Genomic DNA, 27,837 nt, shown 5'->3' on the forward strand with positions numbered 1-27,837 from the left:
CATAACCAAAGCACAACATGGGAAGGGAATCTCCACCATCCACCAGAAGGCAGGTCAAAGGCTTGGAGACAGGTTAGCCCATGCTGAGACTCCACCCAGGGTCCAGTTACAGCGAGCGAGAGCCTACTCCTGAGTCCTGCAACTGGAGACAGTTTCTTCCTCATTTACACCTGTGCTCTGAGACAGCTGGCAAGAACAGTGCTTCTCAACCAGGAAATCCATATGGCCCCCTGGACACCCCCAGGATAACCCAAGGAAGTCACAGGTGAAAACTCACATTACATGTGGTGGGGAGGGCATGGCATCAAACTGAGGGGCATGAAACTGAAGCAATAGTACAGTGGATAAGGCACTTGCCTCGCATGCACCTGACCGGGATTTGATCCCCAGCATCCTGTGTGGTCTCTCTGAGCACTGCCAGGAGTAATTCCTGAGCCAGAGCCAGGACTGACCCCTAGGCATTGCCAGGTATGGCCCAAAAACTAATAAAAAACAAACAAACAAACAAACAAACAACACCTAGAACCCCAGATTCCATCCCTGGCATTGCACCAACTTGGAATAGCCCCTAAGCACTTCTGAGTGTGGCGCTCAACTCCCACTCTCCCAAAACCAAATCAGAACTATTTTTTTTTTTTTTTCTTTTTGGGTCACACCCGGCAATGCACAGGGGTCATTCCTGGCTCATGCACTCAGGAATTACCCCTGGCGGTGCTCAGGGGGACCATATGGGATGCTGGGATTCGAACCCGGGTCGGCCGCGTGCAAGGCAAACGCCCTACCCGCTGTGCTATCTCTCCAGCCCCCAGAACTATTATTTTAGATGCCTGCACTGTAAGGATAAAATAGGACTTAAGGAATATGAGAAACTTAGTTGCCCCTACAAATATCAAATGGTGCAGCAACTGTGATGAGAGAGCTTTCACTAGGGATGCTCAGAGGTTGTCCTGGCCCCCCAGGGCAGAGGGAGATGGTCAGCCAGGGCACTGCCTGGCACTTATGCATGGTGTGTTAAAAGCCCAAGGTCTGAAGCCAGACCAGCTGGTCACAGCTCTGGTGACCACATCCTTCAGTGATGCTTTTCCAAAAGCACTCCTCAACGTGTAACTAAGTATTCTAGCATCACCACTCTGTCTCAGAGTCCTTGCAGCACTGGGCTCTGTGCAGTGACGGCTCACTCACCCACTCAGGCTGCTCTTTAGGCTCCCCTGGCCTGTGGTCAGGGGCCGCTGGCGGGGGCGAGTAATCCTTCACAGGGGTGGTGAATTCCACGGGGCCTGTTCCGGGCAAGGGGAGTTTCAGCAGGGGGTAACTGGAATAAATAAAAAAAGAGCGAAGAGTTAGGCTCTGCAGGGGGGAAGTCTGTGCTGAGGTACAGTGGCTCCAGAACCACAGTTACCCCACTCACTTCACACTGCCTGGAGGATGCAGAAGTGGACAAATGACTCAAAGCATAAACCAGAAGCACACACAGAGGCCATCTAGGTCAGAATTTCAAACTCATTATTGGTCATGAAGTTTACAAGTCTTCAACTTGCAATTCAGCCAGCTAAATTATTTCTAGAAATGTAATAGGCAAGATGCAAAAACAAAAATAAAGACCCCAGAAAAAAAGCAAATGTCTCAAATTAACTGTAAGATGGCACAGCAGCAAAGTTCGTGCCTTGTACCTGGAGTCGTGGGTTCGATCTCTGGCACCAACAAAAAACAAAATAAATAAACACAAAAACCCAGAAGGATCTCAATTCAGTTTGTTCTGAATTGTTCCTACCTATTCATCCTCTGATTTGTTACATAAACTAACCTACTAGAGATTAGCAATGTTTTAAACAGTGCAGATTCTACTGGTCTTTTATTTTCATGCAGAAAATTCAGGATCCATTATACCAGCTTCTCACAGCTCATCGCACGGCTTGCTTTCATCTGTGTTTTTGTTTGATTCTATAGTCGCAAAAAATCAACCCGAGGTCTCCCACCTGCAAGTCAAGAGCTTTACCACTGAGCCATGGTACTGGTCTCACTGTAATGGTTTTGCCACAGAGGGTAACTGTTCCGATTTAAAGGGGCACCATGAAAACTAAGTACAACACACTGAGAACGTGGTTCATACCCCAGCTTCTTAAACTGTGAGCTGTGACGTCATGGGGTCACAAAACTGAATGTGGGAACTGCAAGAAATCTGGCAAGAGTGAAATGTTTCTGAGTACACAATGATCAAAACTAATTCAGGAGCCAGAAAGATAGTACAGAGGTTAAGGCGCTTGCCTTCAACATGGCCAAACTCAGTTCAACCCCACATATGGTCCCCCTGAGCACAGAGCCAGGAGTCCATGAGCAGAAAGCTAGGAGTAATCACTGAGAACTAACAGGTGTGGCCCACACTGCCCCACCCACAATTTTTTTTCCCCTTTGAAACTCAAACATAAGGGGCTAGAGAAATAGTACAGCAGGTAAGGCACTTGCCTTGCATGCAGCCAACCTGGGTTAGATTCCCAGCATTCCATACGGTCCCCTGAGCACCACCACAAATAATTCCTGAATGCAGAGCCAGGAGTTACCCCTGAGCATTGCTGGGTGTGGCCCAAAATAAAAACAAAAATAAATAAAATTCAAACATGCCATGCACCCCAGCTGTTTCTGGCAGTGCTCACCAGTGTAGCGCTTCTTGAGCAAAAGGGGCTGCAAGTGGAAAAGTTTAAGAAGCTCTGATTTCCATTACAATGCTCAACAGCGGTCAATGGACACGCCATCTGCCAAGGAAAACCTTGGCCTTATAAAAAGCCGGCGTATCAATGTGCATTTTGTTTCACAGAAAGCTGCTTTTAGAACCTTAAAAATCGAGAACTTTTAGGGCTAAGGAAATGAGTCAATGAGCTGAGTGCATGTTTTGCAGGCAGGAGACCTGGGTTTGATCCCCAGCACCGCACGGTCTCCCCAGCACCAGAGCACTGCCAGGAGTGACCCCCCAGAGAGCACCGAGCCAGGAACAATCTCTGGAAACTATTAATCATTGCCCCAAAATACAGAACAAAATAATTAACTTTTATGTAGAACAAGACACATACAGAGCAAAGAACTTTAAGTAGGATAAACCTGTGGAAGCACTATTTCAAGCTAGAAAACATAGCGAAGACCTCAGACAGTGATCTCAGCTTCCCCTCCTGCCTCCAACTGAATGCGCGATTAGAATGTCTATCACTGCGATTCATTTTGCCTGTTTCTGAGTGGCATATAAAGGAGATCAGCCAATTCCACTAATACACAGCCCTTCTGACTGGCTGTCTTTTTTTTTTTTTTTTTTTTTTTGCTTTTTGGGTCACACCCGGCGATGCACAGGGGTTACTCCTGCCTCTGCACTCAGGAATCACCCCTGGTGGTACTCAGGGGACCATATGGGATGCTGGGAATCGAACCCGGGTCAGCCACGTGCAAGGCAAATGCCCTACCCACTGTGCTATCGCTCCAGCCCCTGATTGGCTGTCTCTTACAAATTATCTTGGCTAGATTAATCTGCACCAGGGCATGCAGTCACAAGTCATTCGTCTCCATCCACTGACGCACGAAGAGGTCACACTTATCTATCCCAATGTGGAAGAACACTGTCTGTTTCCAGCTTGAAGTGATAAGAACAGATGGTGATCATTCTGAGATTTGGCTTCTGGTGGCCACAGCAGAAGCATTTCTGTAGCGTATACCGTGAGAAGGAGTTAGGCTCCCAAGGTAGTTAGAATTCATAGTCCTACCAGCAATTTCACCTGTTCCAAATACCCTCTCTAGAGAAAACAAACCAACCAATTTAAAACATTTGGAAGACTGAGTGTCTCTCTGTGGTTCTAATTATTTTTTGTTTTGGGGGCATACTTGGGCTACTCAGGATTTACTCACAGGCTCTGTGCTCAGGGATCATTCCCGTTGGGCTTGGGGTACCATATGTGGTTCTGGAAATCAAACCCGGTCAGTGACGTGCAAGTCAAGTGCCCTGCCCACTGTACTTGCTCTGGCCCCTCTCTGTTTCTCTGCAATGGCCACCCGGATATGTCCTTTTTTGTGAAGCACACTTCATTCTTCCTTTTTTTTTTTTTTAAAGTGAACTCCTTATGGATTTATAGTTCTTGGTGATATCCAAGTACTTTTTACAGCTACAAATTTCCCCCTTGTACTATTTTTACTGCATGACATCAGCTTTGGTATACTCTGTTTTAGTGTTCATCATCTCAAGTTTTCTATTTTCTTTTTTGACCCACTGGTGTGTTTAATTTACACATATTCATGAATTTCCCAGTTTTCACATAGTAAACATTACTGATCGTTAGATCCATTCTAGTTTGATTTTTTAAAATGTCATATTATTTTAACCTTAAAAAAAAATCAAAATGGGGCTGGAGCGATAGCACAGCAGGTGGGGCATTTGCCTTGCATGCAGTCAACCCGGGTCCGGTTCCCAGCATCCCATATGGTCCCCTGAGTACTGCCAGGGGTAATTCCTGAGTGCAGAACCAGGAGTAACCCCTGTGCATCGCCAGGTGTGACCCAAAAAAGCAAAAAAAAAAAAAAAAAATCAAGCCATGGGCTAGAGACAGAGCACAAATGTTAAAACTCCTGCCTTGTACACAGATAACCCCAGTTTGATCCCCAACACCACATAGTCCCAAGTACTGCCAAGAGTGATCCATTTTAACCCCCCAAATTATGAAGTCTTGTCTGTGGCCTAACACAAAGTCCATCCTGGAGTGTCCTGTGTTAACCTGAGAAGGAAATGTATCATGTTCTTAGTTGCAGTGTTCTGAATATACTGTAATTGGCAGAGAATGTTGCCCAAGTCCCAGTATTTCCTTACTGATCTGGTTTGGTTCTTCTACCCATTACTGACAGTGGGATACTGAAGTCTCCAGCTATTACTGCATACTGTCTGTTTCTTACTTCAACCCTACCCAATTTTTTTTTGGGGGGGGGGTTTTGGGTCACACCCGGCGATGCACAGGGGTTACTCCTCGCTCATGCACTCAGGAATTACTCCTGGCGGTGCTCGGGGGACCATATGAAATGCTGGGAATCAAACCCAGGTCGGCCGCATGCAAGGCAAATGCCCTACCCACTGTGCTATTGCTCCAGCCCTGCCCCTACCCAATTTTTGCTTCAGATTGTCTGGGGCTTCTTGTGTGTACAAGTTTATAGTTGTTATCTCTTCTTTTTTAAAAATTTTTATACAGTTAGTTCACAGACTGGAGTGATAGCACAGAGGGTAGGGCGTTTGCCTTGCATGTAGCTGACATGGGTTTGATTCCTCCATCCCTCTCAGAGACGGAGGCAAGCTACCGAGAGTATCCCGCCCACATGGCAGAGCCTGGCAAGCTACCCGTGGTATATTTGATATGCCAAAAACAGTAACAACAAGTCACAATGAAGACGTTATTGGTGCCTGCTCGAGCAAATCAATGAACAATGGGACGACAGTGCTACAGTTAGTTAACAATATTTGATTACGTTTAATATTCAAACACCAATCCCACCACCATTACACCCTTCCACCACCATATTTTGGATGTTTCCATACTGAGCCCCAACCCCTACCACAAAGCAGAACCGAAATAATTTAGTTTGCATTGTTTGTTATGAATAAACTATAAATGCTCCAAAAAACTTTTTCTAGGGGAGAGTGTGTGATAATTGTTGTATTTCCACCCAGGGGCCATTAAGCCCTTCTATAAGATTACTATTATGTTGTTAAAGGTTGAGCCTTATGTGCATATATACACATATATATACACATATATATGTGTGTGTCTGTAAAAATAGACTTCCTTCTAAGACTGTTTACCTTCTACCTTAAAACCCCGTTTAATGTGGTAAGCTACTCCTGGAATATGAGTGGTGGGAGCTATGAGATGTCCAGGAATGGGTTTACTTGTGGGTGAGGCTCGGTCCGAGCGTGTGGAGAGTGGCTATGAGCATGGTGGTGGTGAAGTTCTGGAGGGTTTCGGCTGCAGGGTTTGGGTCCCTTGGGGCAGGAAGGGAAATCCACTCCCGCTCCAGGGTGCCCAGAATGAAACAGCCTGGCACAGGGTCCAGCAGTATGGCTATGGTGTGTTGTTTTATGCTCTCTTCTGAGAGAGAAGGACAATGAGTCTCTGAATCATGGCCATTGATGAAATTATCTGGCCTTGTTATCTCTTCTTGCTATACCAATGCACTATCAATTAATGTTCTTTGTGGCTTCTGATGGCCATGTACTCATAACCTTCAAGTTATCTGCTGGGGGGGCTGGAGTGATAGCACAGCGGGTAGGGCGTTTGCCTTGCTCGAGGCCGACCCAGGTTCGATTCCCAGGATCCCATGTGGTCCCCAGAGCACCACCAGGGTAATTCCTGAGTGCAGAGCCAAGAGTAACCCTTGTGCATTGCCAGGTGTGACCCAAAAAAAGAAAAAAGAAAAAGTTATCTGCTGGGTTGGAGTGATAGTACAGTGGGTAGGGCATCGGCCGACCCAGGTTCAATCCCCGGCATCCCTTATGGTCCCTCAAGCACCACCAGGAGTAATCCCTGAGCATTGCTGAGTGTGGCCCAAAAAGGAAAAATAAATAAAGTTATCTGCTAATAAATATCCCAGCACTCTTTTGTTATTTGGCACATAGCATTCTTTTCTTTTTTTTATATTCAACTGCTTTGTACTCCAATCTTTTTTAGGGGGATCCCAAACAGTGAACAGGAGGCCTGGGGCCCCCCATTTTCAACTGTAAATCTGGCTGTGAGTTGGAGGCAAAGGCCCAAGGACACTATACTGCCCAGGCTCTGCAGTGCCAAGGGTAGCCAGGTCACACCTGTCAGTGCTAAGGGACCTCCAAAGCCATACCTGGCAATATTCGAGGGCACCATGGTGCGGAGTTTCGAATCTTGGGGTGCATGCTAGGCATGTCCCTAAATTCTACACTTTCTTCCAGTCCTGTGCTCCAACCTTCAGAGCTGTGTGTATACTTTGTAACTGTGTATCTCATGATGATCCAATAAAAATAAGTAAAATTTTTTAAAAATGTAAATGTCTGTTTAGGTGGCTGGAGAGATAGTATAAGGGTAGGGTGTTTGCTTTGAATACAGCCAACCCAGGTTCGTTCCTCGGCATCCCATACAGTTTCCAAAGTTTGCCAAAAGTGATCCTTGCAATCAGAGCCAGAAATAAGCCCGGAGCAGTGCCAGCAATGGCCCAAAATACAAAAAAAAAAAACAATAAATAAAGTGCCCCTTGTAGCTGGAGCATTAGTTCAGCAGCCAGGGTGTAGCTAGGGTGCTTGCACATGACCAACCGGTGTTAGATCCCTGTAGCCCACATATATGGTCCCACCAGGAGTGTGATCCCTGAGCACAGATCCAGGAGTAAGTCCTGACACATCTGGGTGTAGCTCCAAACCCCCAAAACCAAAATAAAATTAGTATCCTGCAGACCACATACAGGTGGATTGTCTTCTTCAAATATAAGCACTCTCTTTCAATTGAGCAATTTTATGCACTTACCTTTTACATGTTTACTGGTAAGGAACAATTTACCTATGTCATTAGTTGTTTTCTATATGCTTTACATGATTTTTATTTCTCAGTTCTTCCATCACTTTTTTTTTTTTTTTTTTTTGCTTTTTGGGTCACACCTGGCGATGCACAGGGGTTGCTCCTGACTCTGCACTCAGGAACCACTCCCAGCGGTGCTCAGGGGACCATATGGGATGCTGGGAATCGAACCTGGATCAGCCACGTGCAAGGCAAATGCCCTACCTGCTGTGCTATTGCTCCAGCCCCTCTTCCATCACTTTTTAAAAAAAATTTGGTTCCTTGTTTTTGTAGTATGCTATCTGGATTTTCTTCCTGACTGCATTTTACTTAGTTATTTTGTAGTGCTGGGAACAAGCCAAGGTTTCATATATGCCAGGCCTGCCACCAAGTCACAGCCTGGACCAACCGTAAATTAGAGTTATGTAGACCAACCAACCTTTCTCTACATATTCTAATTTACCTTTTTAGTGGTTACCTTGAAGATTACAATGATTTACAACTTGTAACCACCTGGACTGAATAGTAGTGCTTTAGAGCTCAAGAGATTTGAACAGGCAGAAAAAAGGACCATTAGGGGACAAGAGCAACAGCACAGTTAGGTAGGGCACTTGCCTCGGTCACAACTGACCCAGGCACCCCACAGATCCCCTGAATCCACCAGGAGTGATTCCTGAGCACAGAGCCAGGAGTACGTCCTTGAGTATCACCATGTGTGACCCCCCCCCCAAAAAAAAAGAAAACAAAACTAAGAACCATTAACTTTAAAATCAGACACCTAAAATTATCCTAATAGCATACAACTATTGCTTTAGATGTTTGCCTTTCCCTTTTTAATTTCTATTAAATAAAACATACTATATATTGTATGTTCAATAACATTAAAATCATTTTAATACATTTCCCTTTTGAATCAGAGAAGAGTAAGTTGCAAATCAGATACTGGTTTGTACATGTGGTTGGTGTGGCTGCCTTTGTTGCTATGTTGCTATGTTTGCCTTTACTAGTGTTCCTTTCCCTTACTCCCCACTCCCCTCCTTTTATTGGGTTTTTGGGCCACACCTGTGGCACTCAGGCGCTATTCCTGACTCAGTGCTCAGACTCCTCGCTAGGCAGTGCTTGAGGGACTATATGTGCTGCTTCTGGTGGACAACAATGTAAGGCAAGCACATTAACCTCTATACAAATTTTCCAGCCCTTACTATGTTCCCTTACCCTTTCTATTCCCTATTCAGTGTCCTTTCATTTCAGCCTGAAGAACTTCCTTTACTGCTTCCTGTAGGCAGGTCCACTGGAAACAAACTCCCTCAGCTTTTGTCTATCCAGAATTTCTTTTTTTTTTTTTTTGCTTTTTGGGTCACACCTGGCAATGCACAGGGGTTACTCCTGGCTCTGCACCCAGGAACCACCCCCGGCGGTGCCCAGGGGACCATATGGGATGCTAGGATTCGAACCCGGGTTGGCCGCGTGCAAGGCAAACGCCCTACCCGCTGTGCTATCGCTCCAGCCCTATCCAGAATTTCTTAATATCTCCTTTATTATTAAAAGATTGTTTTGTAAAATAATGAAAAAATAACATAACTCTGATATTTTTTTCTTTTTTTGCCCTGATTTTTTTTTTCTTTCAAGAATTTAAATATATAGCCAGAGCAATAGCACAGTGGGTAGGGTGTTTGCCTTGCAAGCAGCCAACCCCAGTTAGATCCCCAGCATCCCATAGGGTAGCCCAAGCACCACCAGGAGTAATTCCTGAGTGCAGAGCCAGGAGTAACCCCTGAACATCGCTGAGTGTGACCCCCTCAAAAACGAAACAAAATAAAACGAAATTTAAATATATATTATTTTGGTCTCCATTTTGTGAGGAGAAATCAAACATTTTGTGAAGAGAGAATACTAGGGCTTTAACACAGACTCGTATGTTTGAGACAAGGACAGTAACATTAAGCTATAATCCAGTCCTCAAGAAATCAACCATTACTCATTCTAAAACTGTTTTGTATGTGAAGAGTTGCTTCTTCTTGCTTCTTTCATGAGCTCTCCCTGAATCTGGTTGAGGTTCTTTGGGGGAAAAGTGCAATACAGCAAACCCAAGGCTAAGACTGCTGGAACTTTAGTGTCAATACAGCGGAATATTTTCTTTTCTTTTTTTTTAAATTTATTTTATTGAATTACCATGTGGAAAGTTACAAAGTTCTCAGGCTTATGTCTCAGTTATACAATGCTCAAACACCCGTCCCTTCACCAGTGCCCATATTCCACCAATAATAATAATAAAAAAAAACCCCAGTATACATCCCACCCCTCACCCCCTAACCCCCCGCCCCCGTGTAACTGATAAATTTCACTTCCTTTTCTCTTTACCTTGATTTCAATCCATATTTCAACACAAAACTCACTATTGTTGTTGGAGTTTCAACACAGACTCACTATTTTTGTTGGAATTTATCCCCCAAGAATACAGCCCTATTGACAAGGAAATATTTGATAATTAGTTTTCCACTGATGAGAATGAAGAGATAAAAAGTCGCACAGCAGCGGGTGTGCGGTTTACAATTTCTGTATTTTGGTAATTAAATCCAGGGAGATTTAAGTTGGAAATTGAATCATTTCCCTTCCTGGAGCAGCATGGAGCAAATGCTTAGTTCACAGTCTGGATACATGGTTGCAAGCACTCACTGGAACCCCAAGTCATATAGCTGGCTCTGGCTCCTGCTTGTTCGGCAGCCACTCAGCTGTGCAAAGGCATGGCCACCCGGGTCGAATCTCGGCCGGAGCCCGAGCTCCGGCCCCGGCCTGAGACTGCCCAGGCATCCAACAGCGGAATATTTTCTTCACCATTTTCTTTTCATGCAGAAAGTGATCAAAACACACCTGCTAAATGGAAGGCAGGCCATTTCTCAAAATCTGAAATATTAAAAACACCCCTGGGTTCTAACAGTCTAGGCTCAGTGGCAGAAAGGGAAAGAACAGCATCCCCCAGAATCGCTTTCATGAGGATAAAATCTCTTAGGAAATCTCCCTGAGGATAAAATCTCTTGGGAAATCTTCCTTCGAATAAAAGCTCTTGGGAAATCTCCCACAGGATAAAATCTTTTAGGAAAAAGTCCATAGTCCTTGAGCTGCCGATCACCAGGGTCATTCTCCAGCTTCGCCCAGCACACAGCTCCCTTGCTTCCACAGCTCTGTGCTGCTAGAACACTTTGCCTGGGTAATTTTTCCTTTCCTTCCCTTCCCTTTTTCTTTTCCTGTGCTAGAATAAGAAACAGAAAAAAAGAACCCAGGACCATTTAGAGCTTAGAGGGGCCATCTATAGAATCACTTGCACAGAAGTCTTTCTCCTATGGCCAACTCGAAGTCTGGGTGGGAGCACTCCTGCTGTGAGTTGCCAAAGTGCTCCATCCGGGGGGCCAGGGCTACAGGAGGTTAGGGCGCTTACCTTGCACATGACCCAGGGTTCAATCCTGGGTACCTCATATGGTCTCCTGAGCCCTGTCAGGAGTGATTCCCTGACCACAGAGGCAAGAGTAAGCCCTGAGCACTGCCAGGTATGACCCCAGAAAAAAAAAAAGTGAAACAAAAAAAAGTGGCTCATTTGCAACCATATGGCTCCTATCACGGACAATGGCCCTGTCTATGTCTGTGCCTCTAGCAACAGTTTCTAATCCCCACTGAGAACCTACTGAGAAGTATTGGTGCCAAGCACCAACAGTTGGTTCCTTCCACCTTTGCTCACTCAAGCCCCACACAACTGAACACAGCACCCAGAAGTAATAGCACCAGTGAGCAAATAGACAGAATCAGTGTGTAACCACAGGCAGTCTGGTACCAGAGTATGAGTTCTTCCTATCAGTCTATCATCTCATATTTCTCTTTGGGGAGGCCGGAGGGGTGGTTTTTGGGCCACCCAGTGGTGCTCAGGGCTTACTCCTGGCCCTGGTTCAAGAATAACTCCTGGCAGGGCTCAGGGGACCATATGGATCCTGGGGATTGAACCCAGGTCACCTGTGAGCAAGGCAAGTGCCGTACCCACTGTACTATCACTCTGGCCCCATACAATTACATTCCTATTTTGTTTGAAAGTTATGGGCTGAGCTGGAACATGTGCTTTGTATGCAGGTGGCCTGGGTATCTGACCATGAATGACCACTGCCAGGAGCAGTCCCCTACACCATACCAGGAGTAGCTCCCAAGTACCACCTGGGTGACCCAAAACCAAACTGATCACATCTCTCTTTTAATATGGGAAAAAGAAAAACAGACAAGAGTCCACACAAACACAAAATGCCATCATCATCATCATCATCATCTCATTGATTGTTAAATTTCTCGAGCCGTCTCAGGAACATATCCATTTGTCCTAGCCCTGAGATTTTAGAAGCCTCTCTTTACTCATCCTTCCCAACAATGCCGCATTGGAGGCTCTTTAAAGGTCAGGGGAATGAGACCCAGCATTGTTACTGGTTTTGGCATATGAATACACCGTGGGGAGTTTGCCAGGCTCTCCCATGTGGGCAGGAAACTCTCTGTAGCTTGCCAGGTTCTCCCAGAGGGAGAACTAGGCTATAAGATGTCCAGGAGCTTGGTTTTAAGTCTCTGGATGGTGGCCCCTGGTGGGATTACACGGTGCCTGGGGGCAGTCCCTGGGTGTGACCACTTAGCTACTGGAAAATGGGAAATATGGGCGGAAGAGACCCAGTCCCGATCCAAGCAGGCTTGGAGGTCTCAGCCCCGGGTCCCACACTCCTGGGTTCCTCTGCCGGTACCTTCATGCATGAGGCTTGTCCGAACATGAGGAGAGGGGCCTTAAGCATGGCTGTGGCTAGGCTCCAGAGGTCTTCGGCTGTGGGAGCTCTGTTCAGGGTGGGGAGGGAAGCTGGAGCCCACCCCCTCCTCCGAGGGACCCCAGGGAAGACAGCCAGGTGTGTGGGCAAGAGACTCTCAAAATATAAAGGAATAAATACCTCCTATGGCTACCAAATTCTAGACCAAAAGGAAAGCTAAAAAGAAATGCTAGGGCAACATTCACTTTTCCAAGGTCAGAAGCAAAGGCTATTGGGGCTAGGGAGACGGCACAGCTATTAAGACACTTGCTTTGCACCTTGCGGACACAGGTTCAATCCCTGGCTACAGAACCAGGAGTAAGCCAGAGCTCTGCCAGGTGTGGCACAGGTGGGAAAGGACTACAAAAATTAAAAGAAAAAAGCAGTTTGTGGGTTCTACATCCCCATATTGCTGCTGCACACTTTGTTTCTGGGACAGATTTTCTCTTGGCCTGCCCAGATCTTACAGCAGCGGAGGGAAAGGAACCAGGTTCCGCCCCACCCTGCCAGCCTCTCGGGCTGTTTATCTGCTCCACAGAAATGCCAAGGGGCTCCATATTCAAAATATACCCAACCTCACCCCACACCTCCTCACCCCCAGCACTATCCACTTAACCAAAGCGACCCTCAACTCTCACATGGAGACAGGTCTAGCAAATTACTCCAGGGCTAGATTTAGTTTCTAGCCTGAAATTACTTCCTAATTAGTTAGGAAAATGCAACTCAAATCTCCTCCTGACTGCACCCCAGCCCCAGGCCAACACACCTTTCTGCTGTCACACCCTGCAGAGCCTGCTCCAGCTCCCCACACAGAGCCAACCAACACATCCCCAGAGACTGCGGGTGCCTCCCCAGAGCCCTTCTGACCTTATTTCCAGGTGTGCCAGCTCAAATTCCAAGTACAAGTACTTGCATTCTTGGCCTGAGAGTGTTCCTGGGGCTACCGGAGTGAGACAAGTCACAGGTGCTGGGACCTAAAGGCAGACCTTGCCCTTGATGCTGTGACTTGGACAGAGAAGGGCTTGGCAAACCAAAGCCCATGGACCATTTTTGTGTGCTCTGGGAGCTAAGAATAGTTTCTATACCAAAACACTGCTTTTCATTACCCCACAACTTCCCTTGTGATGACCCAGGGTAGGACACTTTTGGGGGGAAGGGGACCACACCTAGCTGTGCTCAGGGTTTACTCCAGGCTCTGTGCTCAGGGATCACACCAATCTGGGCAGGATTCAGGTGCCCAGATGTGGTGCTGGAGATAGAACTCGGGTCAGTCATGTGCAAGACCAAAGCACTACCCACTGTAGCACACTTTTTGGTTGCAGTGCTCTTCAGGGGCAGCACATCTGGCTGTGGTATTCACACACACTTGGTGCCCTGGGGAACGCACACCTTTTGATTGAGGTGCATGGGATCCCAAGTGGCAGTGTTCCCTGGATTACACTCGGCACGTGGGGCAAGCTGGGGATTCACTCGTTGCCCCCTGCCTGCAAGGCCTGAGGTATGTTTTCCTGTGCGGTATGTTTTCCTTCAGTAGTGGGAAAGCAAACCTAATACAAGGCATGTGCTGAGCCATATCCCAGGTTCTGGTTTTCACATTTTTAAAGAATCATGTAAACAAGGGGGAAAAAGCATCTATATAATAGAAATTCAAGGTCTGAAATATGCATCTTTCGTCTAGGGGAGAAAGCTCAAGTGGTAGAGTACAAGCTTAGCATTGCAAGGCCTCGCTTTCAACAAACACAGCAGGCCACCTCATCCACTTCATAAAACAACACCATCTGGGCTTGCTCCCTATTTGAAAAAAAACTAACGCAGGGCTGGAGATTGTAAGGAAGTTAAGGCATATGTCTTGCATGTGGCTGACCCCTGATCAATCCCCGGTATCACAAAGTCCCTTGAGCATCACTGGGTACAGCCCTGGGAGACCCCCAACTACCTGTAGGGTGGCACTTTGGGGCCCAAGCAGCACTGCAACTTCCCGTCCTTGATTACCTTGATCACCAGACCAGTTGGCCAAGAATTATTCCGAGGGGTCCATGGAGCACCAGGTGGGAAGTCCAAAAACCCCCAAACAATCCAAAAAACAGTGAAGATATGCAGTACCGAGCAACTCTGCATTCAGGTGGGAGTGCTGAAGTGGATGTCGGTGCTGTGGAGGCTCACTCTCAATGCCCATGGCACAACGCCCCGCACCACACACTGTCCCTTCCCTTGCACTTCACACCTCCTGGAGGGCTTCATAGTACTCCCACCGAAGTCAGAAGTACTCCTTGTCCAAGAGCACCCACACAAAACACTCCCCCGCCCTCCCAACTCTAGGCAACTCCTTTCTAGTCCACAGCGCCTCCACCCCTAGCCCAAGGCAGCTAGGGCCTTCTCACCGCTCCCAAGGCAGCTTCTGGGATCCTGGAGACTTGGACCCGTCTGCTTGACAGAAGGAACCCATGGAGAGGGGGGCATGCCCTTTCATACCTGCACATGGAAAAGGGCTGAGAATCGTGTGCTGATCATGTACCCACCAGATGCTCTATCTGGGGTGGGTTTCACAGGAGCCCCAGATCAGAAGGGCCCAGGGCCGGGGTTTAGGCTCCTCAGCACCTTACAGAGAGCCCAAGTCAATGTCTCGTTAAACTGGACTTGTGCACGTGAAGTCCAGTGCAACAACGTGCAGAGGGCTCAGAGTGGAGCCTCCCACATGGTTCCCTTCCCTAGGACAGGGTCTTGCTGACAGGCTCTCCTATGCCCATATCCCCAGAGCCTGGCCTGCCCCTCCCTGTTCCAGTGTCGATCGGCAGCTGCCCTAGTAGGGCCTGAATGCAGAAAGGAAGCTGGGCTCAGAAGGGCATTTGGAGATGGCAGAGAAGGTGCTATGCATTTTTGCGGGGCAAGCCCCTGACCATGCAAACATATGAACTAGAAGGGTCCTTGTACCTGCTCTTTCTGTACATGTTCCTGTATTTTCATGGTGTAGATGTCTCTGTGGCTCTACATTTCACCCCCATTATCTACAATAGGGAGCTTGAGGGTTATGGCAGACAGAAAGCACAGGCCAGATACGACACTCAGAGAAGATATTGCATGAGGCACCTCCCTGGAGGTGGATGGAGGTGGGAAATGATCAAGCACAAGACCAAGAACAGAATCATGAAAAAAACATCAGTGGTTTTCTTTTCCTTTCTCTTTTTAAGGAAAACTTCTCTCTACACCACTGAGAACCACTGACTTATTTATTTTGGATTTTGGGTGATAGCCAGTGGTTCTCAGGGCTTACTCCTGGTTCTGCACTCAGGGATCATTCGTGGTGGGGCTTGGGTACCATATGGGGTACCAGGGATAGAACCTGGATTGGTCACATGTAAGGTAAATGCCTTATCCAATATGCTATTAATCCAGTCATAGACATGTATATGTGTGTGTGTATACATATATGTATATAATTTATTTTAATGTCTTTATTGCCGTACGAGGGAACAAACCCAGGAACTCATGTACAAAGCATGTTCTCTATCTACCACTGAGCCACATCCCCAGAGGAAAGGAGCTGTTTCTGAGATTTTCTATTCTACATTTGAGGAAACTGAGGGTGATCAAGCAGTCTTTGATTCACAGGCCTTGCAGAGCTTTCTGTGAGACCAGGGGCAACTCCTGCCTGCAGGGAGGCCTGGCTGCCAGGAGCTGACTGCTGACGTTCAGGTCTCAGCTCCGCAACTGTGGACACACAGGGCCTAAGTTACTCAGACTGCTTTCTCACACATGGAAAGAGAACATCAATGTGTTGAGAGCAGACACACAGGCACAGAAAGAAAACCACATGTAAAGAGTCTCTTCCACAGCTTACTTGACGCACACAACCCAAATGTGCCATGTGATCCCCTGGACACCTGAGATGTGGGTGGATGAGGGGAGAGCTTGAAGCTTCAGGCTGGAGGTACCTCTGTTCTCCAGAGAAAAAGGGGACAGGGACAGCTCTGCTTTCCAGTACCTAGGGAGCCAGCTGCACGGCTATCATCCTTCAAGAGGTTCAGAATGGCAACTCGTTATCTGAATTGAAATCTATCCTCTTTAACCATAAGTAAGCATCAGGCTGTTGAATCACAAAGATTCAATCACCAACCACGCAAATAACCAGGCACCCTTCCTTTACCCCTCCAGCACCCACTTCCCAGGGCAGCTCCATGGCCACAGCACCCGTTGGCCTCCTGACTGGGCTTTGGCCCTGCAGCAAACCTACTGGGCTTCCTAGCCTTTAGGAAACAGAAAGAGGCAGCTTTTGTTACAGAGCCAACTTGCTATGAGTTTCATCAGGTTTCCCAGGGGAAAGAGCAGTCAGTTCCTCTCTCAGGGAGGCAGGAGTGATGAGCGGGGTCTACAGCTCAGGTGGCTATTAGATGGGAGACAGAGAGTAAGAGCAGGAGTCCTTGGGGTTCGGGCTAAATGACTCTCAGTCCCATAACAGTCACAGGTGAGCAATTACCTGGAACACAAGCATTACTAAAATTGCCTTCTAAAAGCTGCCCATTACTCTGTTTTCTTGTTTTTCACTTTGGGGGACACACCCTGTGGTGCTCAGGGCTTACTCCTAGCTCTGTGTCCAGGGAACTATACGGGATACTGGGGAACTGAACCTGGGTAAACCACGTGCAAGGCAAGCGCCCTACCTGCTATGCTCTGGTTCCAACCCCCATTTTTTTTTCTGTTGGTACTTTGAGGTTCTGACAAAGCAGGGAACAGCTTGGGGCAAACAAGCTTTTGGGATGAAAACAATAACAAGGCCCATGCCCTAGCTCTACCCACCTCTAGTCCCCCCCTGTAAAACCCCAGAATCTGCAGATTTTCAGAGTACTTCTATCATCTTTGGAGGCTGAGACATTTCATCTACCTGAAAGTCTGTCCTAGATTCAGACAATTCAAAGAGCTGGAGCTTTTGCAAACGTGTGTGCCTTGGGATTAATTGCAGGTACTGCAAGGTGCCCTGAGCACTGCCTAGTGTGGCCCCTACCCCCATTCCACAAAAGTCCTTTAAGATCACATAATAAGATCAGGATGTAGTTTAGCAGAATACTTTCCAAGCATGAGTGAGCCTGGGGCTAATTGTGAACATCACACCACACACACACACACACACACACACACACACACACACACACACACACTCCAGGGAGATGGCACAAGATCTATAGAGAGCCTGGGGCTAATTGTGAACATCACAACACACACACACACACTCACTCCAGGGAGATGGCACAAGGTCTATAGAGAGCCTGGGGCTAATTGTGAACATCACAACACACACACACACTCACTCACTCCAGGGAGATGGCACAAGGTCTATAGAGTGCAGGCCACATGTGCTGGAACCCTGACACCATGGGGCTTATCCCTGGCACAACAGAGTCACAACAGGGTGTGACCCCTTTCCCCAAGTTTTAAAAAATTCTACAACATGTTTGTTTTAGGACTTTACGCAGCAGAATACAGGGGCTACTTCTTGGAACAGTGCTCAGGATCACGTTCAGCCCTGCTAGTGGTAGTGCGATGGGGGGGACCATGAGCTTCTCAAGATGGATCCCAAGCCTCCTGTAGCAAAGCATACACTCCAACCCTTTAAAAGAAAAATGGGCCTGCCGCCAAGATGTGATCCCGGGGGCCGCACGTGTGTGCGGCGTCTCCGCAGCTGCACAAGCATGACTCCAGACGCCAGCTAAATTTTTCGGCATGGGCAGCTCCTCGCAGAATGTCCCCAGACTGAGAACTAAGCCTCGGCCCCATGCCCGCCTAGGAGGAGAAAGGTATTTCTTTCTCTCGCCTCTTCCTTGCCGGGGGTGAAGGGCGTGGTGACCGCCATATTATGACGACCACAGACAGGGTTTACAAGCTTGCAGTGATCCAATATCTGGAAGAAATCTCCCTGGACTTAGTTGCTAAAGTACAGAAATCCAAAGACCTCATATCTCTTCACAACAGGTCTGACTCTAGTGGGGTACTCCTAACAATAATAGTGAGGTTTGTGTTGAAATATTGAATGTAACCAAAGTAAATAGAAAGTAAAGTGAAATTTATCAGTTACAAGGGAGGAGGGACTTGCGGGGGGGACGGGAGGTGTAATGTTTTTTGGTTTTTTTTTCGGTGGTGGGATATGGGCACTGGTGAAGGGATGGTTGTTTCAGCATTGTATAACTGAGACTTAAGCCTGAAAGCATTGTAATTTTCCACATGGTGATTCAATAAAATAAAATTCTTAAAAATAAATAAATAAATAAATAAAAGAAAAATGAAGAAGAACATTTTTAGAGGCCAGAGAGATAGTACAGAGGTCAAGGCATTTGCCATGCACATGGCTGACCTTGGTTTTGATGCCCAGGACAGCAAGTGGTCACCAGAGGACTGACAAGAGTGATCCCTGACCACAGAGATAGGAATAAGCCCTGAGCACCACTAGAAATGGCCCAAAAAAACCTGACCAAAAATTTTTTCTCTTTTAAAATATTTTTTTGAAAGAAAAGATAATTTGGGAAAATAAGTATGCAGCACCAAGTCTGTGATAGTACAGAATGGCTTTTCTCTTCAAAGAATAACAGGGTAACTGCAAAGCCAAGAAAAAATGACTGCAACTGGGTGGGACTAGGGGATGAGACCCACGGAAACAGCAGGTTCTTGAGGAGCTGCCCTGTCTTGGCTGGGGAGAGCTGTGCTGCCTGGCCACAACCAGCAGCTGAGCCAGAGGTGGGGCAGCCATCACCGCTGCGCTTCCTGCAGGGTGTGGCTCAGGTGCCTGACTCACAGGAAGCCTCTCCGGTACTTCCTGATGGGTCATCTCCACTGTGCACACTGTCTGTCCCCATCAAGATTGGCGTTTTCAAAGGGAGACATTACTCTGATACAATGTCTGGCATGTGGAACAGCCACCTTTGTTATAATGGAAATAAGATCAAATTTTCATGCTTTCCCCTCTTGTCACAAAGGTCAGGTCATTGCTTTTCAAAAGGTTGCTCTGTTTTGTCTCTCTGGCGCTGTTTCAGGCCCAGCTGTAGCGGGTCCCTCTATTTCAGGCTTTCAGTTTAAAGAAGCAAACTTGCTGTAAAAGGTATCAGTAACAAACAGTGCGCTTCAAAGAAGCTGAAGCAGAAGAAGGACAAATGTTTATCGGCCACTTACAGCACTTGCCACTTATTAGCTCTGCTAATATACTCACTCCTAATGTCTTTCAAGGAACTAGGGGTTGGAAGTACAGTTCAAGTGGCAGGATGTGCAAGGCCCTGAGTTTGACTCTGGCTCTATTGGCCCCTCCTCCAAGAACTGCTGGGTATGGCCCTTAATGGCCCCTGGCACCACTATCTTAAAAATGATAAGACTACCTTTAAGAGGGCACCATCCTCTGAAAAATGAACAGCAAACTAGGGAGTAACGACCACCTCCAAGGATGTTAGGTGACCAGGTTAAATGTAAGAAAGCACCTGAGGGCCTATAAAGTTGGGGTGACCAATGAAGACTAGTTATCCTTTCCTTTCTACCTCCAATTCTACCCTGAGTATCGCCACCCCTTTCTCAAATGATGTTAAGGGGAAGTATCGGTGGGATGTAAGGCAGCACCTGGCCTGTTTTGAGTCTTAAACACTCTGTTACAATCATTTGGGGAAGGGGCAGTGTTTGGGTCACAATCTGCAGTGCTCAGGGGTTACTACTGACTGCACTCAGGGATCACTCCTGGCAGGGCTTGGAGAACCATATAGGTTGTCAGGGATCAAACTTAGAACCTGGGTTGGCCATATGCAAGGGAAACACCCTACCTGCTATACTATCTCTCTGGTCCGTGTTACTAACACTTCTACTCTTCCCTAACCTTCCTTCCCATAATTCACCCTGAGTCAAGGAAGTCTCCTCCTTGAGACTTCAGTCATTTCATAAAGTTTTTCTTTCATTTCTGGACCACAACCAGAGATGCACGTGGTCTACTCCTGACTCTCTGTTAACATGGGTCACTCCAGGCAGTGCTCAGGGAACCATATGTGTTGCTGAGCTTTAAACCAGGTTTGGCTGCATGCAAGGATGCATGTTAAATGCCCTAATCACTGGACTATGTCTCCAATTCCCCATGAAGTTTTTCATATCACAAGAACACCATCCCTCACCACCCTCCACCCCCACACATATACCATAAATCCAAGAAGTCTTTCTCAAACACTTGAATAGCTATTATTTACTCAAAGATAAGGCAACTCTACCCAGGCAGCAGCTACACATATCCCACATTCCCAAACATATCCTACATTCCCTTCAGGAAGCTGCCTGGTTGCAGCTGGCTATCCCAACCAGAAAGCAAGTGACAAAAATGACAAAAATGACAGCTAGAGCAGCCTTTGTGGAAGGAAGTCATTACCTGTGCAACTTACTTTGCCACACAGAATATGCTTATTTCAATGCAGTCATCCACCTCACATTTGCTTTCCACATACATTCCCATGGGCAAATGCATACCCAAAAGGAGTCCAAGAAACAGAATTTACTGGAGGGAAGGGCTGGGTACCAACCCAAAGTGAAGGCAACTGAGTGATCAAAACCCCAAGTGACCTCTAACATCTGCTCCAGAAATAAGAATGAAAGAGAACGCTTTCAGCTGAGACAAGGTTTTGAGACAAGCTGATTTCTTCCGAGAAATCTTTAGAAAGACACATGACAAGGTCCTGGACGGAAGCTGCTATAACTCTCATCAGAGACCCTGGTAAGCACAGCAGATCAAGGCACCAGCAAGACATTAGAAAGTGGTCAGTCCCAAGAGAATAAGAGAGAAGAGAGCCAACCCCCTGGGGCCAGCCTGGAGGACTATTCATATACTCTCCTGCTCTTAACCAGATCCAGGAGGAAACCCACACGGTTCTGGAGGAACATTTGAGGAACATGCCGTTCCATTTTCTCACGTTTCACTTTTAAGTGTCTACATCTTATTCTGAGATAGATTACCAGTGACATGAATAAATGTGCTCCATCATTGAGAGTCAGTCTGGACCATTTCAGGGTCTGTGGCTAAACAGCTCAGGTTTAGAGCTCTCCACTCAGCAGCTCCAATGAGCCTCCCATTCATCATGTAAACAGCACACACAGACTAAAGGCTTCAGCCACTGGAAGACCTACTGTCCCATGGCACTGGCCCACCAGCTCCAAGACACATACCAGCAGGCTAAGATGCAAAGCCCCGTGAAGAGGATAATGGGGATGGGGTAGGAGGCACAGAGCAGCCCATGGTTATAGAAGGCCTGAGATATCTTCTCCCGCAGCCTTTCAGTCAGGGTCATCCTCAGCTGAAGTCACCTTGCTGCCATCCCGGAAAGTGACCATGGATCAGCCTGGCAAACGTTGGACAGCACTGACAATGGACACCATCTGCAGGTACCTGGCAAGAAGGAAGAAAAGCCAATTAACAAGAGTACTGGGCTCTGCACACCGGGGGGGTTGTGGAGGAGGTGACAGTGTGTGGGCTGGGAAGTGTTGCAGGAGGCTCACAGGCAAGGTCTGGAGCCATCAATAGCAACGTGCGCCCACAGACCTCAGTCTGCTCCTAGGACTGGGCAGCCTGGAATCAGTCACATCAAATATGCTGATGGTTCTGTAACAAACACTTAACCCTCTTCTGTAGGAACTATTTCTAAAGGGAAAACAGCCCTGTGTAACACATCACCTTCAGCTGTTCTCTGCCAAATGTGTTTTCTCTTTCTAAACCTCAACCTAAATATACAAAAAAGTGTAGTCCCCTGAGGTAAAATTCAAGTCAAAATATACACTGGCAGCTGTATTAAGTGGACTGTTAGGTCCTGGCCCTGCAGTTGTTCCTGGACATGTGAAGACAAAGAACCCCATACACGCACACTTCAGCAGCTGCCCCCGTTGTTAATAACAACAGCCTGGTTTGGTCTAGGGAAAATACCTCTCCCTACAGCACTTAGCTTGAAATGTGACTGTCAAAGTGCCTCCCACACGCCCCATGCTACGCCTGTTGGGCCTCTCCATGGACTCTGACTTCTGAGCACAAGAAGCAGGGACTGGATATAGTGGTACACTCCCCATCCCTAGGAAGTTCCTGGCCCAAGATTACAAGCTGCTCTGATTCAGCCCTTTTATTTACTTAATTAATTTAGGGATTGTTCGTTTGTTTGTTTTGCCACACCAGCTATGCTCAGGGTTACTCCTGGCTCTGAACTCAGGAGTTACTCCTAGTGGTGCTCAGGGTACCATATGGGATGCTGGGAATCGAACCCAGATAGATCAGTTGCACACAAAGCAAGTACCTTAACCTCTGTTCTATCACTCTGTCCCCCAATCCAGCCTTTAGAAGACAAAATCATAAGCCATCCTATATTTCTCAATAAATCCTCTTTTGTATGTGTTAGCTAAAGTAAATTTCTATTGCTTGCAAGCAAAAAAACCTTAAACCAACAAATTTATCATGAAAACTTGTACCAAAGGTCCAGGAATCCAGAAATCTTTTCCTGAGACTGTCAATGGAATCCAAGTTTAAATCCATTTCTGTTCCAAACTGTTGTTTTCCTTGGTCTGTGCTACAGGGAGCCTATATGCTCTTGGCTTGGTTAGACTTAGTGATGAAAACTTAGGCCAAAAGGAGGACTCCTTCAAAGTGTCTAGACCAGAAATAAGAAGCAAAAGGAGTCTACCCACAATCAATGCACAGTAAGGAATGGCAGCCACCTTCCACCTTGCTCAAAGCATAAATCTCAAGGAACCGTGCACCTTTCTATCTCAACCTTTGGCCAAACTTGCCCTAGCATAACAGATCAAAGCAGGCCCAGCAACTCTGCAACCCCACAAACTGCCCCCAGGGAGAAGTAAACAGCAATGAGGCACACACCTTCAGAGATCACTTAACAGGATCCTAGAAGACTGATGGCTATCAACTTACCACCCAGGTCCTCTGATAAGCCATGCAACTCTGCCCTAAAGTGTCCCCAAGACTAAGACCACCAAGAAATTCTGACCCTACTAGTCCCAACTCCTCTGGTCTTTGCACACAAATCCACAAATCAGCAATGCTTGAGTGTATGTGCATCTGGGCGGTGGGGAGGAGAGGGGACAAGGTACACAATGACATGGATCTCTACAGCCCAGACTTAAATATGGACTTCTGATGAGAAAAAAATCTTATTCTCTTCCATTTGCAATAAACATGTTTCTATTTTTCTGACATGAATTTTGCTATTTTATCTTTCATCAATCTTTATTAACTGAAAATTTTTGCAGCACCTGAAAAACAGAGGTAAAAAAAAAAAAATTCTAGAGGCCAAAGAGTCTCTTGCCCTGGTACCTGGCTGTCTTCCCCGGGGCCCCTCGCAGGGGTGGGCTTTAGTTTCCCTCCCTGCCCTGAGCAGAGCTCCTGCGGCGAAAGACCTCCGGAGCCTAGTCACAGCCATGCTCAAGACCCCTCTCCACATGTTCGGACGAGCCTCACGCATGAAGGAACTACTGGCAGAGGAACCCAGGTATGTGGGATCCGGGGCTGAGACCGCCAAGCCTGCTTGGATCGGGACTGGGCCTCTTCCGCCCAGATTCCTCATTTTCCAGTAGCTAGGTGGTCATACCCAGGGACTGCCCCCAGCGCTATGTAATCCCACCAGGGGCCAACATCCAGAGACTATAAAACCAAGCTCCCAGAAGCATACAGCCATGATCTTATAGCCTAATTCGGAGAACCTGGCAAGCTACGGAGAGTTTCCTGCCCACATGGGATAGCCTCACAAACTCCCCACGGCGATGCCAAAACCAGTAACAATCATGGGTCTCATTCCCTGACCCTAAAAGAGCCTCCAATGTGGCACCATTGGAAAGGATGAGAGAGGCTTCTAAAATCTCAGGGCTAGGACGAATGGAGCTGTTACTGAGACCGCTCAAGAAATTCGATGATCAATGGGACGGTGATGATGATGATGACAATGATGATGATGATGATGATGATGAGGGGCCAGAATGGGAGTGCATGTTTTGTATACAGGAGGCTTTGGCATTATTTCCAATACTGCACAGTCCTTGAGCACCATCAGGAACAAATTCTAAGCATGAATCTGTGAGTAGCCACTGAGCACCACTGGGTGTGCTCTAAAAACAAACCAAAAAACAAAACAAAACAAAAAATTTCTTTCAAATTTTTATAAAACCAAGAGGGCCAGGGGCTGGAGAGATGGCACAGCGGGTAGGGCGTTTGCCTTGCATGCGGCTGACCCGGGTTCAAATCCCAGCATCCCATATGGTCCCCTGAGCATGGCCAGGGGAAATTCCTGAGTGCACAGCTAGGAGTAACCCCTGTGCATTGCCAGGTGTGACCCAAAAAGCAAAAAAAAAAAAAAAACCAAGAGGGCCAGAGATAAGGTGCTATACATGCAGCCAAGCCCATCAGTTATACCGCCAACAATGCCCATGGTCCAACAGGTATGACCCCTGAGCACAAAGTCAGAAGCAAGCCCTGAGTACTGGGTGTGATCCAGAACCCTAATAAGTAAAAAAACTACTTATTTGGGCTGGAGCAATAGCACAGCGGTAAGGAGTTTGCCTTGCACGCGGCCGACCCGGGTTCGATTCCCAGCATCCCATATGGTCCCCCGAGCACCGCCAGGGATAATTCCTGAGTGCAGAACCAGGAGTAACCCCTGTGCATCGCCGGGTGTGACCCAAAAAGAAAAAAAAAACTACTTATTACAAAAATTTCTACTACATTTACCTACCCCACCTACCTACCTGAACCTGCAAGAAAACAGGTTTCCATCTCTACTTCTGCAAATATTTCAGTGCAGTTACTCCAAAGCAAGATTTACCCAACATGAAACAAAAACCAATTTTTCTCACACAGCCAATACTTCTAGGTTGCCTCAGATGCAAATCTCCTTCACTGTTTCAGGAACTTAAACAGACACAAAATGTGGAAATAATGGAGGTCCTGGAGGCTAAGGGACTGCACTATTGCTCCAGCCCCACGATGATGGTCCATTTTGTGTCTGTACTTGCCAAACTTTCGCCACTTTCAAGTCTCTTCAGGAACAAGGGAGATAGTTCAAAGGGTTCTGAAGCCATGCACAAGGACAGAAGTTCAATTCCTAGCAAAACATTCCCCTTTAATGTTGCTGAACCCAAGATGTGCTATATTACCAGGAAATACCAAACCACTAGGACTGTACCAGGAGTAGTAATCCCTGAGCATTGCTGGGTGTGACACCCCCCCCTGCAAAAAAAATAAATAAATAAAGCAGAAGCGGTCTACAGAAGGCTCCTGTTAGATTAAAAAAAAAATTCTCTACCTCCAACTCACACTATTAAGAAACAATCAAGAGGGGCCGGAGCGATAGCACAGCGGGTAGGGCGTTTGCCTTGCACGTGGCCGACCCGGGTTCGATCCCCGGCATCCCATATGGTCCCCCAAGCACCGCCAGGAGTAATTCCTGAGTGCAAAGCCAGGAGTAACCCCTGAGCATCGCTGGGTGTGACCCAAAAAGCAAAAAAAAAAAAAAGAAACAATCAAGAGGGTTTCTTGCCTTGCATGAGACCATGGTGGCTTGTGATCCTGATTCAAATCCTTGGCACCACATCTGGACCCACAAAGATGTAGCTCCTGAGCACTGCCAAATGTGCCCCCCCCCAAATAATAATAAAGAAAAGAAATAAATGTGCCAATAGCAGTGGAGAGAGCAAGGTGAGAGATAATAGAAACAGAGTCCAGTCTCGGGCCGGGGCTGATACCAACTCGCGCTCCGCCGAGATTCGACCCGGGTGGCCATGCTTTTGCACAGCCACTTTGCTGCTGAACGACCAAGATCCAGAGGCCAGCTACACTACTTCTGGTCCCAGCAAGTGCTTGCAGCCATGTCTCTAGACTATGAACTGAGGCTCAGCCCCATGCTGCCCCAGGAAGGGAAATGATGCAATTTCCAACATAAATCTCCCTGAACTTAATTACTAAAATACAGAAATCCTAAACCTGTATTTAGGATTTAACCTGTATTACGGCGCGGTAATGGCCGCGCGACTTTATATCTCTTCATTCTCATCAATGGAAAACTAATTATCAAATGCTTCCTTGTCAGTAGGGCCGTATTTTTGGGGGGTAAACTCCAACAACAATAGTGAGTTATGTGTTGAAACTCCAACAACAATAGTGAGTTTTGTGTTGAAATATGGAATGTAATCAAGGTAAAGAGAAAATGAAGTGAAATTTATCAGTTATGCGGGGGTGGAGGGGTGAGGGTTGGGAGGTATACTGGGGTTTTTTGGTGGTGGAATATGGGCACTGGTGAAAGGACAGGTGTTTGAGCATTGTTTAACTGAGACATAAGCCTGAGAACTTTGTAACTTTCCACATGGTGATTCAATAAAATAAATTAAGAAAAAAAGAAAAAGAAACAGAGTTCAGGTTCTGCTCAAAGCTTCCCAGGTTCATCTGCTGAAACTTCTCCCCTACGCTTCAGCCATATTAGAACTGATCTGCAGATATTTAATGGCCATACCATGGCTCTGAAGAAATGCCTAGAAGTAAAACTTCTCGATAGGGAGCAGGAGCAAATAGTACAGCGAGTACGGTACTTGCTTTGCAATTTGGGTTCAATTCCCAGATTCACATACAGTGCCCTGAGCCTGCTAGAAGTGATTCCTGAGCATGGCCAGGTGTGGCCCAAAAGCCGAAAACCAAAAAACAAAAACCCCACAAACCCACCAACCAAAAAACCCTGCTGAGTACTGTAGTATGTCAAGTTTTCAAAGAAGCTGTCAAAGCACTTTCCAGAGACTGCCTATGCTGTCATACATTTCCACCACATGGCACAGGTCTTCTTTGTGTTCTTGCCAGCATCTGTTTATCACTACATTTTTTTTAGGTGTTCCAATAGTTATATTCTGATACTGAGCTCTTAATTTAGTTCTGATTGACTAGTGACCCTGAATAGGTAGTGCCTGTGTGCCTCTCTGTGTGTGTGTGTGTGTGTGTGTGTGTGTGTGTGTGTGTGTGTTCCTTAGGCTACATGCATGAGATGATGGCCTACTTTCCACTGCTTTTTTTTTAATCTGGACACCTCTTCATGTTCTTATATCACCGTCCTGGCTAGGAGTGCTAGGACATGTCGACCTGCTGTGGTAAGAATGCTCCTATTCTTCTTCCTGACCCTGTAAAGGGAGTGTTCATTCTGTCCTCAGCTGAAGCAGCCAGGGGGAGTTTTTCATAGATGCCCTGATGAGGTTGAGGCCACTCCCAGTCCCTACTTTATGAAATGTGGGGATTTTTGGTTATTATAATATAAAGGAGCTGTGTGTGTTTTCATGTGGCTTTTTAATTTGACTAATAAGGCATATTAAATGGTTCACTGATTTTTTCCCCTTACATTTCACCAATTTTGCATTTCTAGAAATAATCCTACTAAATTGCTGGATTTAATTTGCAAATATTCTGTCAAGAACTTCTGTGTCTCGGCTGGAGTGATAGTACAGCAGGTAGGGCATTT

The 27,837-nt window shown here is 46.7% G+C and overlaps 1 protein-coding gene across 2 annotated transcripts in view; it reads right to left on the reverse strand.

The window, feature by feature from the left end:
- The window catches only part of SCAP (SREBF chaperone), a 63,051-nt gene that overhangs the window by 14,699 nt on the left and 20,515 nt on the right, over positions 1–27,837 (reverse strand). For both annotated transcript variants that reach the window (XM_055136029.1, XM_055136030.1), the window contains exons 2-3: positions 21,524–21,743; positions 1,183–1,312 (exon numbers count right to left, since the gene is read on the reverse strand). In XM_055136029.1, the coding sequence (XP_054992004.1) occupies positions 1,183–1,312; positions 21,524–21,645 (252 nt within the window). In that variant the 5' untranslated portion in view covers positions 21,646–21,743. The remainder of the gene's footprint in view (positions 1–1,182; positions 1,313–21,523; positions 21,744–27,837) is intronic.

The sequence above is a fragment of the Sorex araneus genome, chromosome 4 (assembly GCF_027595985.1).
Source record: "Sorex araneus isolate mSorAra2 chromosome 4, mSorAra2.pri, whole genome shotgun sequence".
Lineage (NCBI taxonomy): Eukaryota > Metazoa > Chordata > Mammalia > Eulipotyphla > Soricidae > Sorex > Sorex araneus.